The sequence below is a fragment of the Netta rufina genome, assembly GCF_964035555.1.
Source record: "Netta rufina genome assembly, chromosome: 2".
Classification (NCBI taxonomy): domain Eukaryota; kingdom Metazoa; phylum Chordata; class Aves; order Anseriformes; family Anatidae; genus Netta; species Netta rufina.
Window position 1 is genome coordinate 89,911,194 of NC_140124.1, and position 13,385 is coordinate 89,924,578.

At 45.4% G+C, this 13,385-nt stretch overlaps 1 protein-coding gene across 1 annotated transcript in view; it reads left to right on the forward strand.

The window, feature by feature from the left end:
• Window positions 1–8,814: 8,814 nt before the first annotated feature.
• The window catches only part of INO80C (INO80 complex subunit C), a 30,252-nt gene continuing 25,681 nt past the window's right edge, over window positions 8,815–13,385 (forward strand). The window contains exon 1 of the mRNA XM_084283116.1: window positions 8,815–9,026. Coding sequence (XP_084139242.1) covers window positions 8,880–9,026 — 147 coding nt within the window. The 5' untranslated portion in view covers window positions 8,815–8,879. The remainder of the gene's footprint in view (window positions 9,027–13,385) is intronic.

Sequence of the window (13,385 nt, forward strand, 5' to 3'; positions counted from 1 at the left end):
CTCAAAACCTCAGTTTAAAAACCATCACTTGTCCCCAGCCTTTAAAGCTGCCTGGGAATATTCTTTATTTCCATTAATTGTTCATGCTTTTTTTTTTTTTGAAGGCCAGACACTTAAGTTGCTGATTGTTGCCTTTGAAGGCCTAAACCTCCTTAACTTTACCAAAATCCGTGGGAGAACAGAACTGCTCCACGCAATCCAACTCGCAGTATCTGACGTCTCTCAGCACCCGCTAATTGGGAGAGACAGAATGCCACTGTGGATTAATGCACCTTCTTTCACTCTGCGCACCTGAGCTGAATCTAATCTGCACAAAAGTGACTAAAAATCAATCTAATCTGACAGTGGTGAAATTATTAGGTATAATTGTATGCATTCCCAGATCCTTAGGTGGAGGAGACAGATTCCTTAGATCCTTTCGGGAGAGGAATTTAAATGATTTACTTTTTTTTTTTTTTTTTTTTTTAATCAAAATAGTAAAGAAAACATTTGCTTACAATCATAAAAGATGAAAGGTGATAAAGACATTATCTTGTGTTCATATCAGCACTTAGTATTTGCGACAGGAAGCAACACACCCCCATGCCAGAAGTGTGGTGGAGGAAGGAAGGAATTGGGGGAAGGGAAAAACCTTGAGAAGTACTCAGATGCACCATGTTTAATTACACAATACCGTGCATTGCATTGTCAGTGATGGGCTCCTCTTCATTCAGAGAAGCAGAGATCTTAGCCTGCTCACACGATGAAATCGTTTGCAAAATTCCCTGTTTGCAAAGGGCTGTATATGCCCACCTAATGCGGAGACGAGCACAATTCTGACTTGCAGCTACTTTTTCTCTTTGCTCTCGCTCCCGTTTGCTGAGCTGTACTCAACTACAAATTAGGAGATGAAAAAGGCATGGCAACAGGCTGACATAACCTACTTTTTTGGTCAATAATCTCAGCAATAAAACACTAAACAGCGCTGCAAAAGAATCTGGTTTGCTTAAATACTAATCATGCCTATTGAAAAGTTTCAAATGCATTTGCAAATATGTTTACTCTCTGACATGACTTACTCAACAGTACATTGTTAACAATGTTCTTCATCAAACTCTTTCTTCAAGCAGGAAAATGCATTCATTTCAGTATTCCAAGAACGAAGACACGGATGATGAAATCATTGTATTCTGAACATCTAAAAGCACAGCAAATCTGTGGGTCAGAACTAGAAAGGTATTGCTGTGATTAAATTAAAAAAAAAAAAAAAAGTGTTTGGTGAAGGAAATAGAGTTTCTCATGTGAAAGAGAATCATCATTCTCTCCCGCAGTCATATTTTTTGAAGATGCCCACAAGCATGTGGACAGTGGAGATCTAATTGATACTGTATATCTGGATTTCCAGAAGGCTTAAAGAAACTAAGCACCAGCCGAAATATAAGGAGGGTTCTCACACAGATAGGTAACTTGTCAAAATAAATAAATAAATATGTATTTTAAATTATATAGATGGCTACAGGAGTTAGGAAAGTAAATATTACCCTTAGAGATCTGTGCTGGGACTTATGCTGCTCATTGTGTCCATAAACAAGAAAGGGCAACAAAAGCTGCTCTTGTTACTGCATCCCCTCCTAAATAATGATTTAGGGTAGTGGAGGTGAGGGCTTGTAATGAGGAACTGCATAGAGACCTTACGTGACTTAGTAATTAGGCAAGAGGAAATTCGATGTAGATAAGCATAAAAAAGATACACAGGAGAACAAAGCTGTCCAAATTTCAAAAATACAGCGAGTTGACCAGTACTACCCTGGTAGAGAGACCTTGAGGTCACGACGGACAGATTATAGAAACATAAACTGAAGTGCTCAACAGTGGTCAAAAAGAAAAACAATTATTGGAAAAGGAATTGGCAGTACAACAGAGAACATTGCCTTGCAATCTATGGGGTGCCTGCATCTTAAACGCTGTGTGCAGTTTGTGCCCTCCATCCCGAAGATAAAGTAGAGCTGGAAATGATCCAAGCAGGGCAACAAGGAGAGCCCAAGTACCATCTTCTGTGTAAGAAATGGCTGAGTAAGCTACAGCTCTTGAGTCTAGAAAGAGGAAATATTTAAGATTGAATGGCAAGTGTGGGTCTCTCCAAAAAACAGCAACCAAAAAGCATCACATTAAGCTAGAAGGGAGTCGGGTTCAAAACAAGGAGAAAGAGGCGGGTCCTCGCACACGAGATTCAGCTGCAAGAACTTCTGGTTGTGGGGCGCTGTGACTTATTCAAGGGGCACTGAATTCACAGAGTCTACCAAGATCTACTCAGTACCCAGAAATCATCTGCAGCTCACCGACAGCCTGAGCCACAGGTGGATGAGGGCTGGGAGAAAACCGCGAGGCAGCATCCTGTGCAGTTGCCCTGCTCGCAGCCTTCCCCGCACACCTGCTTTCAGCTCCCGCTGAGGGTGGCGCGTGGAGTTAAACAGCCTGACCCCTGCAGCCAGCCTCACGTCTCCTCCTTGGTGGGAAAGCACATGCTTGTATGGGTGAGGAAGGAATTGACAGAATCGCAGAAAACCGAGCTGGAGAAATTCTTGAGAGGTCATCTAATCAACCCGCCTGTCTCCTGGCAGAAGCGGCTGCGCTTGATCCTTTGTGGCAGGTGTCTCACCTGTTTTTCAAAGCTTTCAAAAGCGAGCTATTCTGCGGCGAGGCTGGCCTCCTCCGAGAAAAAGCTCTCTGGAATATAACCCACGCTGCAAAGTTAATCCCTTTATTTCTTCATCATTGCAGGCATGGAGAGAGACGGGCCCAGCGGAGGGCAAGGCAGCGGGTGGAAGGCCTGGAAGGCCTGTCCTGTGAGGGGGCTGAGGGCATCTGGGTTGTCTCGTCTGGAGAAGAGGACACCAAGAGGTGACCCCGTGGATCTCTGCAGCGTCCTGAGGAGGGGATGCAGAGGGCAGTGAGGGTCCCTGCTTGTGGTCGCCGATGGCAGGGCACAGGGAACGGCGCAATGCTGGGCCAGGGGACGGTCACGGAAATCAGAACAGATTCTTCTAGTGGGGTCATTGCCAGTAAAAATAGCACGCAGATTATGGCTAGTCTCAAAAGAACAGCCTATACTGCTTAGTAAAACTGTCTCTGATGGGCACAGAGAACAGTTTGCTCCCTCCTTTTCTGCAGAAATCTCCCCCAGCCACCTTTCCACTCCTCACGCCACACACATAACTTGGCTTCTCCACCTCTCCTCACAGTCCGTGCTCCCTGCACCTCGGATCATCCCATCCCTCGCTTCAAGAAAGACACGAAAGGTTGAGAGAGAGTCCAGAAGTGTAATGCCCAAAGCAAGACACAGCATTCAAATTGAGCCTCAGCAAAGCTTTGACAAGCAAAAGGATTACAGCCTGTGCCTCGCAGGCTCCCTGTCGCGCGCCTCAAGGCGCTGCAATGCCGGCGATTCACATTCTGCTCAGAGCGCACCCGGGCTCTGCGGCGCCTTCTGCCGCAACTCTTATCCTCCCGCTTTCACCAGCCCGTGATTTATGGAGTGCCCATCGTCGTCAGTTGTTTTTTTTTTTTTTTCCTGTCTTTTTCCTTCCCCTCCAAAAAAGAGATGACTTTTTTAGGAATTCCACAAAAACGGCGCTGATGCTTCTCTTGGTGACCCCACACACGGACCCTGCAGCCTTCCCACTACCAACAAGCTGGACTCTTAAACCACTGACTGCAAAATGAAGTATGAGTTTGTGCTTGTCAAAATAAACAACCAACCAAACAAAAGCCTTCTCTAGGCTTGGTATCATCTGCAAATTTAGATTTTATTTTTTAAAATTTTTCAGTCTGTCCTGTCCCCTGCGTTGCACAGTAGCACTCAGCAGAGTCTCAAAGCCCTTGGTGTCTCGGTACAGTTCCAGTAGCTTTGCACACCCATGAGACCCATCAGTTTTTTCTAGCACTTGAATTCGTACTTTGCATTTGGAGAAAAAGAAAAAAACAAGACTAGCAACCAACCACCAAAACAAGATTTTATCAAGCAGATGCCATCTTCCGCTTTTGTTCTGTTTTTCCTTGTTTGTTTTCTTGGTTTGGTGGTTTGGTTTGTTTGGTTGGTGTTTTGCTTTTGTTTTGTTTTGCTTTTTTTTTTGGGGGGGGGGAATACTACAAAAATATTGGTAAGTGTACAAAGCAAATACCATTCACAGACTGCCCACTAACACTTACTGTTGGCAATATTAACTTATTTAAATTTATATCCTACTAGCAATAAAAGCACCACAGCCTTGCCATATCAGCAAATGCAATGTTATACTATAGAACTAGAAGTGCTAGGATGCTGGAAGGCTTGCTCTAACAAACAGAGATGTGTATGAGCTAATTCCCGTGAACAATTTATTCAGAGACTTCAACTTCTGCTCTGCTAATGAATTCCAGAGGACGTTTATATTGCTGTGAATTTATTCTTTATTTAAAATTATTAATAAATTAGTTATATGACCATACTCAGTCTCCAGATTGCTTGCAAACCATTTTCCATCCCATCAAGATCTTATGTTAGTAAATCAGGTTACTCAGCTAATCCACATTTTCTTCAGTCCACAAACCTGCAGCGGTTTCAAGGTGGCTACTGCATTAAAGATTATGCAGATGAGCATCATGACACTTCTATCTTTCTCAGCTGCGTATTTCAGAAATCACGAGCTTGTTCACATGCACTGCTACAGAAAGCCCTCATCATGCTTCCTGAATGCAAACTAAATAAGGAAATTCTTAAGCGATTTTCACTTTCAAAAAGAAAAGATTAAATCTAACTGGATAAATCATTTCATAAAGCCTTTGAGACAGTGGGTAAATACACTAAACATGGCATAATAAATAATTACCTGGGATATACAGGGTATAAGCTTCCAGTGACTGCACAATGCCAAGCTTCCTCATTTCACAGCCTTAAGTCAACAGAACAATGTTTCAACTCAAAATCAAACACTATATCATCTTTTCTTTCTTTTTTCTTTTTTTCCCCCACTCTTTTACCATAGTGAAGGCTGCATTTAACATAACCTCTTGGTTTAGGTGTCTCCTGCCTACACAGCATTTTGGTTAAGCCTGCCAGACGCAGCAGGGATGCAATTTTTGGTCAGAAGTCCACATTTCAGGTAACACCACTGTTGTTGCCACAAGCTTGCGGCCAACGTAGCTTTGCCAAGCTACAAGCAACAATTTCAGATGAAGTGCAACTCAAATCTATCCCGAACAGCATTTTGAGCCGCCTCTTACTGCTCGTTTCTGATATGTCAAATTCATCAAATTTTAAAATAAACTGAGAGAAGGAGAAGATACTAGGAAAATGGCACAAAAGGCATTTCTAAAGAACCTGTTTCTCTTTTTGTGTTACTACGAATATAGAAATGGCTTTTTCAAAGCTTCTAACAGGAAGATTGCATTCAATGTTAGATATTTGATGTGTGCAGAAAAAGGCCTTTAATATTACAGAAGTAGTCTCCTTAATCCAAGGTTCAAATGCCTATTTTAAAGGCATTCGGCATTATATTTAAACAAAGCTAGTGCAGTGCCTGCAGCTGCAAATTGCAGGGAACAAATGCAAATCACAAGAGTTCACACTGCAGGCTCTGAAAAGTCATCAAAGCCTCCAAGTACTTTTAAAGAATAATGTACAAAATGCCACAAGACCTCACAAAGTACCCTGCAGGAATCCATCGCTTTTTACCTGATGGAGCGGTGAAGCTAAGAACTTCAATCCTTTCTTTACCCAGAACCTCTATAAAAATGCAAATAGCACCCAGCAGACATACGTGCAATTAAGAGGAAAAAAAAAAAAAAAAGCTTCTTTTAAAAATTTAAATGAAACTTAACTAATTTTAAAGAGTTGGGAACTTGGAAATTGTAGCACAAATTGCATCTGGGCAATGCCACTTGAAGATGGATAACTTAAGAGCATAGTTGTCTGACACCATTGCTAGGCAATGTTACTGGTAAGAAATAACTATCATCACCAGATGTTTCTCAACTGCCACTACTTCTTACAGTGAATTCAACTTTAAGTAATACCTACCATCTAGCAAAAAGTTGTCCCTATTTTGTAGACACAAAAATACACGCAGAAAGAGGTTACACATTAATTTTTACTACCTTCTTTTTAATTCAATAGATTATGTACATTCTCTTGCACCATTTTAGACCCCTATTCATTTTATAAAGTGTAGCATACTTTTTAAAATAAAATAATGTGAGATAAAAGGGTGAGTGAATGACTGAAGCCACAGATGATTTCATTCAAAGGCCTAATTTTTCTAGTCGTACAGAAGTAAGACCAGTCGGAATGCTTCAAGCCAAGCGGCCAGGTGGGATATAAATTAAGGACTAAAAAATATTTGATTTCAAAGTTTGGAATAGAATAAAGTAACAGTTGTGAAGCCGGCCTTTTCCTTTGGATAGAGCGGAAGGGTACCAAGGCAAGTGGCTCTGAGGCAGGCTGTGTTTTCCCCATGGCTTCTGCCTATGGATCTGCTCCATCATGTGTCTCTGCACCTCAGGTACATGCTTATTTAATTTTCTTATTAGCTAGGCAGCAAATAAAAAAGATAGACCTTGCAGTACGAGTGCAGGAGATGGTGTTCACCTTGAGCCAGGTTCAAAATGAGCAGCAGGAAGAGCCACATCTCACTCAGCTAAACCATCGACTGCAATTTGCACTTCTTCAGGCAAGCCCTGGTCTTCAGGACAACGCAGCTGCCCACTGACGCATGTGATAGGAGCCCAGCCAGGTACACATTGCACTTCATCACCAGAACAGCACCTCTTCGTCTTCTGTGGGGCCAGGTATGGCAGGAACTCAGCCTTACAATCTCACAGCCCTCCCAGCATCCCTAATTCCTTCCCACATCCCCTGCAGACACTCTCAACGTTGACATTGCCATTACTGCTATTTTCCAATGAGTTGTAGGTCTTCTGGGATTTTGCAGTGTTTGGCTCCCTATAACATTGCATTGCACTCAGTATTTCTGAAATACCCATGGGCCTTCTGATTTTGCTGTTAGTAAACCGCTTGATAAAATGGGTACAGATAAGAAAATGCCTGGCTGCATACTATTTAAAAACGTTCACAGATGCAGCATGCTAATCCCCTGCGTGATTCACATGCAACATCTGCTCTACAGGAGCATCAGAGATGGTCCTCCCCATTAAAGCACTCCTGAGATAAGGTATGCCCTCTTTTAAAAAGGCCATGCCTGGGAGCTGAGCACAGGGAAGAGGTGGGACCCGGCCCCAGGAACGGAAAAAGACTGACCAAGATGAGAGCAGCACTTTGAGCAGACAGCAGAGCAGGTTTGGCTTTGTCAGGGGATACAGATCTTGGGCAATTCTCAGTGCCTCCGCTAACTTCAAACTCAGGTCACCATCTTGAGCACCTGATGGGTGTCTGTCACTTGAAGAGGGAAGAAATGCAAACAGTGTAGCACCTGAAATGATCCCCAGCAATAAGGACAAATACAGTGATATCCGCCAGTTTGCCCTAAATGCTGCTGGCAGCTCAGGAAGACAGCAGCTATGGTTGGGAAGGAGAAGATGGGACTTGGATGTATTTGCAGAGCCTTGCTTACACTCCTGGAAAGCAAATCCTGCCCCGCTTTTCTGTTGTATACACAGGTGCCTGGAGCACAGCCTGGAAGACCAGGCCTTTGTCCTCAACCCTCTTTCAGGCCACCTTCAAAGCTTTTGTTTCACACAGCATGGCCTGGCACCCCTACTGTGACCAAGATCAGGCCTCATTACAGCACCGTCTAAAAACGTGACCTAATTTTTACGCTCGAGTGTCAACTTCTTGGACCCCTGCCTCTCCACGAGGCATGTATTGGGTCACGATCTCACACAGCTGCAGCTAAAAGACGAATGGTCAGCCATTGCGGAGAGGTAGCTAAAAAAAAAATTATGGTAAGGCATTGACCAGTATGTTGAAGGCAGGTGCATAGAGAGGCTAAAAACAGTTTTATCAGTCATGTAGTTTGAGAGTTGTCTGCAACCCCACCATTGCCACCAAGCAGTGTTTTGGGGTTGGGTACTGAAGAGCACAGAGAGCAGGAGAGCTGTCAAAGCACTCGGGGACACAGTCCGAAGCTCTGCAAGCCTATTCAGACACGTCACTGCAGTGCAAAGTCACCGCAGGCTCCAAAGGCGAGGGCACACTGCCTGCCTGAGTCACCGGCCACGTCAGAGCCGGGCGTTGTGCGGCGTGCCTATCTACCTGGAAGCAGACAAATTGGTCACAGGATGGATTACCCAGAAAGCTGACTGTGGATGTCTGTCTGTGGAGTCATACGCTGAGAAATTTAATGGGCACCATGATTACCTGCAGCTTGTTTGTAATGGGTTATACAGTTAGTGCGGGGACAGCAACTGGGAGCACTTAGTGGGAGGCTCCTTGGAGCTCCTGGTCTGCAGCTGAAGGCACAATTAAAGCCAGCTGTTTTTGTTTTATTGCAGTGACTGATGTGAGAAGGCTGACACAGCCTCGGGACTCGCTCTGAAGGCGTTAAGTGTAACTTTGTCTTATTTGGGGCAGACCTGGGACAGAAACCCGCCTGCAAACACACCACCGTTACCTCAGGGGCTACCTCCCCCACCCCCCAAACACCGCACTCAGTCCCAACACAGCCTTTTATTTTTACATCTTTTATTTATTTATTTAATTCCCCGAGCGGCCGCAGCGCCCCACAGCCCCTCACGGGACCGTTGGGGCGCCATGGCAGCCCCTCCCCCGCCCCCCCTTCCCCAACCGCCTCCCGCCTGAGGGACGGGTGGCGCACACTGCGCATGCGCGGAGCGGCGGCGGGGGCCCTGCCGAGGGGGAGGGGCCCGCTCCCGCCGCCTCCCGGTGCCGCCGCACGGGGAGGGCGATGGCGAGCCTGCTCCCCGCGGCCGCCGCCGCCGCCTCCTCCCCCGCCGGCGCCCCGGCGCGGAGCAAGAAGCGCCCGGCGAGCCCGGGCACCGGCAGCGGCCCGGCCAAGAAGAAGAAAGTGGCGGCGGCAGCGGGCGGCTCGCAGGTAATGGGGGGCGGCGTGGCAGCGCGCATGCGCGGCGCGGGACCGCTCCTCCCTTCGCTCCCCCCGCCCCTCCCTGCCGCGCATGCGCAGGAGGGGCCGGCGGGGAGCGCGCGCGGCGGCCGTTGGGGCTGTTGGGGCGGTTGGGGGTGGGGCGGTGTCGTGAGCTGAGGGAGGCGGCGGGGGCAGCGCGGGACGCCTCAGGGCCATGCCGGCGGGCGTGTGGTGGCAAAACTCGGTCCTCAGAGCCTGATTCTGGGGGGGCAGCGTCAGGAGGAGAGTTCACAGAATCACAGAATTGAAGGGGTTGGAAGGGACCTCGAAAGATCATTGGGTCCGGCCCCCCTGCCAAGGCAGGTTCCTCAGAGCAGGCTGCCCAGGTAGGCGTCTAGATGGGCCTTGAATATCTCCACAGAAGGAGACTCCACAACCTCCCTAGGCAGCCTGTCCCAGTGCTCTGTCACCCTCACCGTGAAGAAGTTCTTTCCCATGGCTGATGTGGAACTTCCCGTGCTCCATTTTGCGGCCATCACCCCTTGTCCTGTCTCCACAAGTTATTAATACGCATTTCTTCTCACCTCCTACCTGTGGTAGCAGCACCGTGTGACACCAGTGCATGGCTCCCCAGGCCCCATCCCCAACCAAGAATGCCTTTCCCGAGACCACAAGGCAACACCTCATGCATCTCTGTGCCCAGGAAGAGGCCCAGGGTCAATACATCCTACCGTGTGCGCATAATATCTGTATAAACTTCAAAAGTAGAGTGTCTGGATTTCTTTTAGAAGGATTTCAGTAGCTAAGTGGTCAAAAAAAAAAAAAAAGTTGGGAAAAATGGTAGCCCTTTTATATGTTATCCAAGAAATAGTTTTTCTTGGTAGTATTTCATGACCTGTAGTAGTAGCATAGCCGCAAAGTATGTGCTACTGCCTGTTGGGTTGCTTATTTTCACATGAGCCATCAGGTCGGAGGAATGCATTTTTCAGCAGATCTTTTCTCCAGACAATTGGAAGCCATCGTGTACATGCCAGGGCACAGACAGAAACCATTCCCCGCTCCAAATGATGCTCTTGTAGCTCTTGTTTTCACCCTGTGGCATTTACATAGTTTATTTTCCTTTTCTGGTGAGCTTATCCCTAGGAGAGGCAGCACAAACCACAGTGATTTATGTAGCTAACAAACTGCACTGCAACCGTGAAAAATTAACTGCCTAGCATGATCACGTTTGACAACTTTTCAAGGTCTGTTAGAGATACGAGTCTGGAGCTTCAGCTTGGAGAGCACCGCTCTGCCTGTGTGTGCATGCATATATAAAGCCCTCTACACTTAAAAAAAACTTCTCCAAACACTTCAGCCTCTAAAACTGTTTCCTGAAGCTCACATCAAACTTCAGTCCATGGACAGCTTCCAGTATTATGAGACAAGCCATGATTTCTTGCCCGAACTGGGTTTTGATAGTGCGATAAACAGTTTTTGCAATTCTTCTCACAAGTGATTTGAGTGCAGAAAGGAGGAATTTCTCAACTTTACGTTCAAGTCAGCGTACGCATCCACTGACTTCAGTGGTGCAGATCAGTCCCATAAGGAAAAGGAAAAAAAAAACCACCTGAGGCTCAGAAGGTGTGTAACCTCAGGAATGGGACAAGAAGCAGCTTGTTGATCCTCCAGTGCTGCTGACTGGCTCTGGAGCGAGCCAGTTTAAACAGAAACAAAATGGGAGCTTTGCAGTTTTTGCGTTAGAAACAGTGATGACTGGGCACGTTCCTCTGCAGTACCTCTTTTAGTCTGTATCTCCACAAGTCCTGCGTAGGCCTGTTTATTTCTAACACCAAACAAGCAGCATTCTTCATCCGGCCATCTTACACTTGCACAGCCTTAGCGCACGTCACTGGCAGCACAGGTGTGGAGGCAGCACTTGTTATTCTTCTGACTGTTCAGTTTCCTAATTAACTTCTTTGATATCTTTAACAGCTTTTTACAGCCTATTTTCAGCCTTTCAGAAGACAGATATATCATGCTGTAGCTCAGCACAGAATGGTTTCTATTTTAAATAAACTGACATTGTGAAACAGATGGAGAAATAGCGAATTATTTCCTCGGTTAATTAGCAAACTACAGGTAAGAGGACCCCTGCCGAGAGGTTTCTAACTATTTGCAGGGTCAACTTAGGATCTGAGGACTCTGCTAATGCACTGTGAAATACCTCGTCTGCTTTTGGCCACTGCATTAACTACTAGCTTCTGCGGAGACCCTCGTGCCTGGCCTACTTCAAAGTACATTCACACTGTGCCAGCTTTGAATTTCCTCGCATCTGTGGCTCCATCGCTGTGAAACTCAACCAAAAGGGTTGTTGTTGTTTTGTTTTTTGGAACTTCCGCAAGTCACGTGAGCTTGTTTCTCTTTTGTGTGCTTCATGTCACAAATAGCTATTGCAGTGCTCATGCTCAAGACGTGTAGGTAGGTAGGGTAAGACTGTAGATATCAAAGAATCACCAAAAACGTCCTTATTTTCCAGAACAACCATTTTGCTTGAGGATAGCAGCTAGACTGAGTACCTGTGTGTGTTACAAACAAGAACGCACAAGTATCACACAGCATACAGGGTTTTTTTTTTAGCCCAATTTTGATCATGTTTCTCCAACACATGGTCTAGCATATGAACTGCTGCTTTCTCCAAGATACACTCCAGAGGCATTAACAAAAAACATTCTTCATAGTTTGTACGACTTGCTGACCCAAAGGTATTGAGTCATGTTTGCTTTGGAAGAACACTGCACACGGGCCTTGTCAGTCATGGCTACAGAAGGAGACACATGGTTTTTGGATACAATGCCTGTATTTACCAAACACAAAACGAAAAGTGAGTTTACAGGAAGGCAGGGCTGCAGATTGATTACATCACTTTTATTAGCCTTACACAGTTATTCCTCCCGTGCAGTCGTGCCACCGGAAAGTACCGCAGTCTTTGCTGCAGCAAGGGATTTTAAATGTTGAGAATCATTATGTACGTCGATGGCTAACCTCCATGTGTCAAAACCAGTGCTGCTTAGTGGCTTCTGTAGCACCGTTTGGTTAGATTCCTTGCCCAAAGATTTCCAATAGCTGCTGTGCTGGCTCAGCCCCGCTGCTGGCAGAGGTAACGGAAGCTCTGGGGCAGACTTGTCTCCAGGTCCCTTCTCTTTTTAATTACAAACGCTTAACCTGGGGTAGAATGAGTAGCTCGATACTGATCTAAAACTGCCACCTTAATATTCACACCATTACTTTCACAGATGATTAGAGCAACAGGAAGCGTTCAAAGGAGCGCATTCAATATTAAGATGTAACTGATGAAACAGAACGCTCGCACATGACAGCTAACGAGCTTAAAAGGCAAAATTTGCAGCGAGGTAAGAGAAGGATTTGGGGAAAAAAGTCTGTGATTTTGTCAGAGGACAAAGTGAAAATGTGCTAAATATTATGGGAAAAGCATATTTGCTTTCCTTATTTGCAAAACAACTTCATGCATGAGTGATGAAGAATGTAGGAAATGCCTCACTTTGAGAGTGACATCATGGTTTGTCTTACATTTTGAACAGATGTAAACTGCTTTGTAAAGTACAGAAACACACAGAGAGGGCTTTTGCTTCCTCTCTCCATCCTTGTAGCAACAGCAGGTCTTGGTACAATTTAGGAAATGAAGATTGAACTTCCTCCTCTGCAAGATTTCAGTGGTATTTAGGAGTTACTCACATTATTAAATGCATTGATTTTATCGCTGACTGCGAACGTTGCAGCAGTGCTACTGGAAACCGTTTTACCTAACTAGTGCTCATATGGGTATTTCACACCTTTTTCTGAGTTTCTCATTTTATGCTCAAAAAGAGAAACCATACAACGATATTGGAAAAGTCAAAACGGCTTAAAGTTTTTACTCTCTTAAATAAGCTCCTCTCATGCACAGTATGAATGTGGAAGGAGCGACTCCAAGATGTACCTAGAGCTCCATTTTTCTATTCTGAATGTAACTGAATGATGCCATTTTGCACTGAAATCTGGAGGGTTCTGACAGACAACTGCTCAGCGAGACTTCAGTATGTGCGTGGCTGCTGTTATGTATTCAGAAGCTGTCCACTAAAAGCAGAGAGCTTACCCGAGGACATAAATAGCGTGGAATTGGGCTCCAAACCATACGTAAATGTAATCAGTTCTCCTGTTCTGCTGTTTTACCAAGTCTATCACTGTAAGTAGGAAGCCATCAAATCAATTTTAAAACAACTTTGTTTTAAAAAGTCCATTTGATCTGCCTCTAATTTCCTGAAAAACGAGGTTAGGCAGGATGAGTTTAACTACAGAATCAGTGAGTATGATGGCAGCTACTGAGCA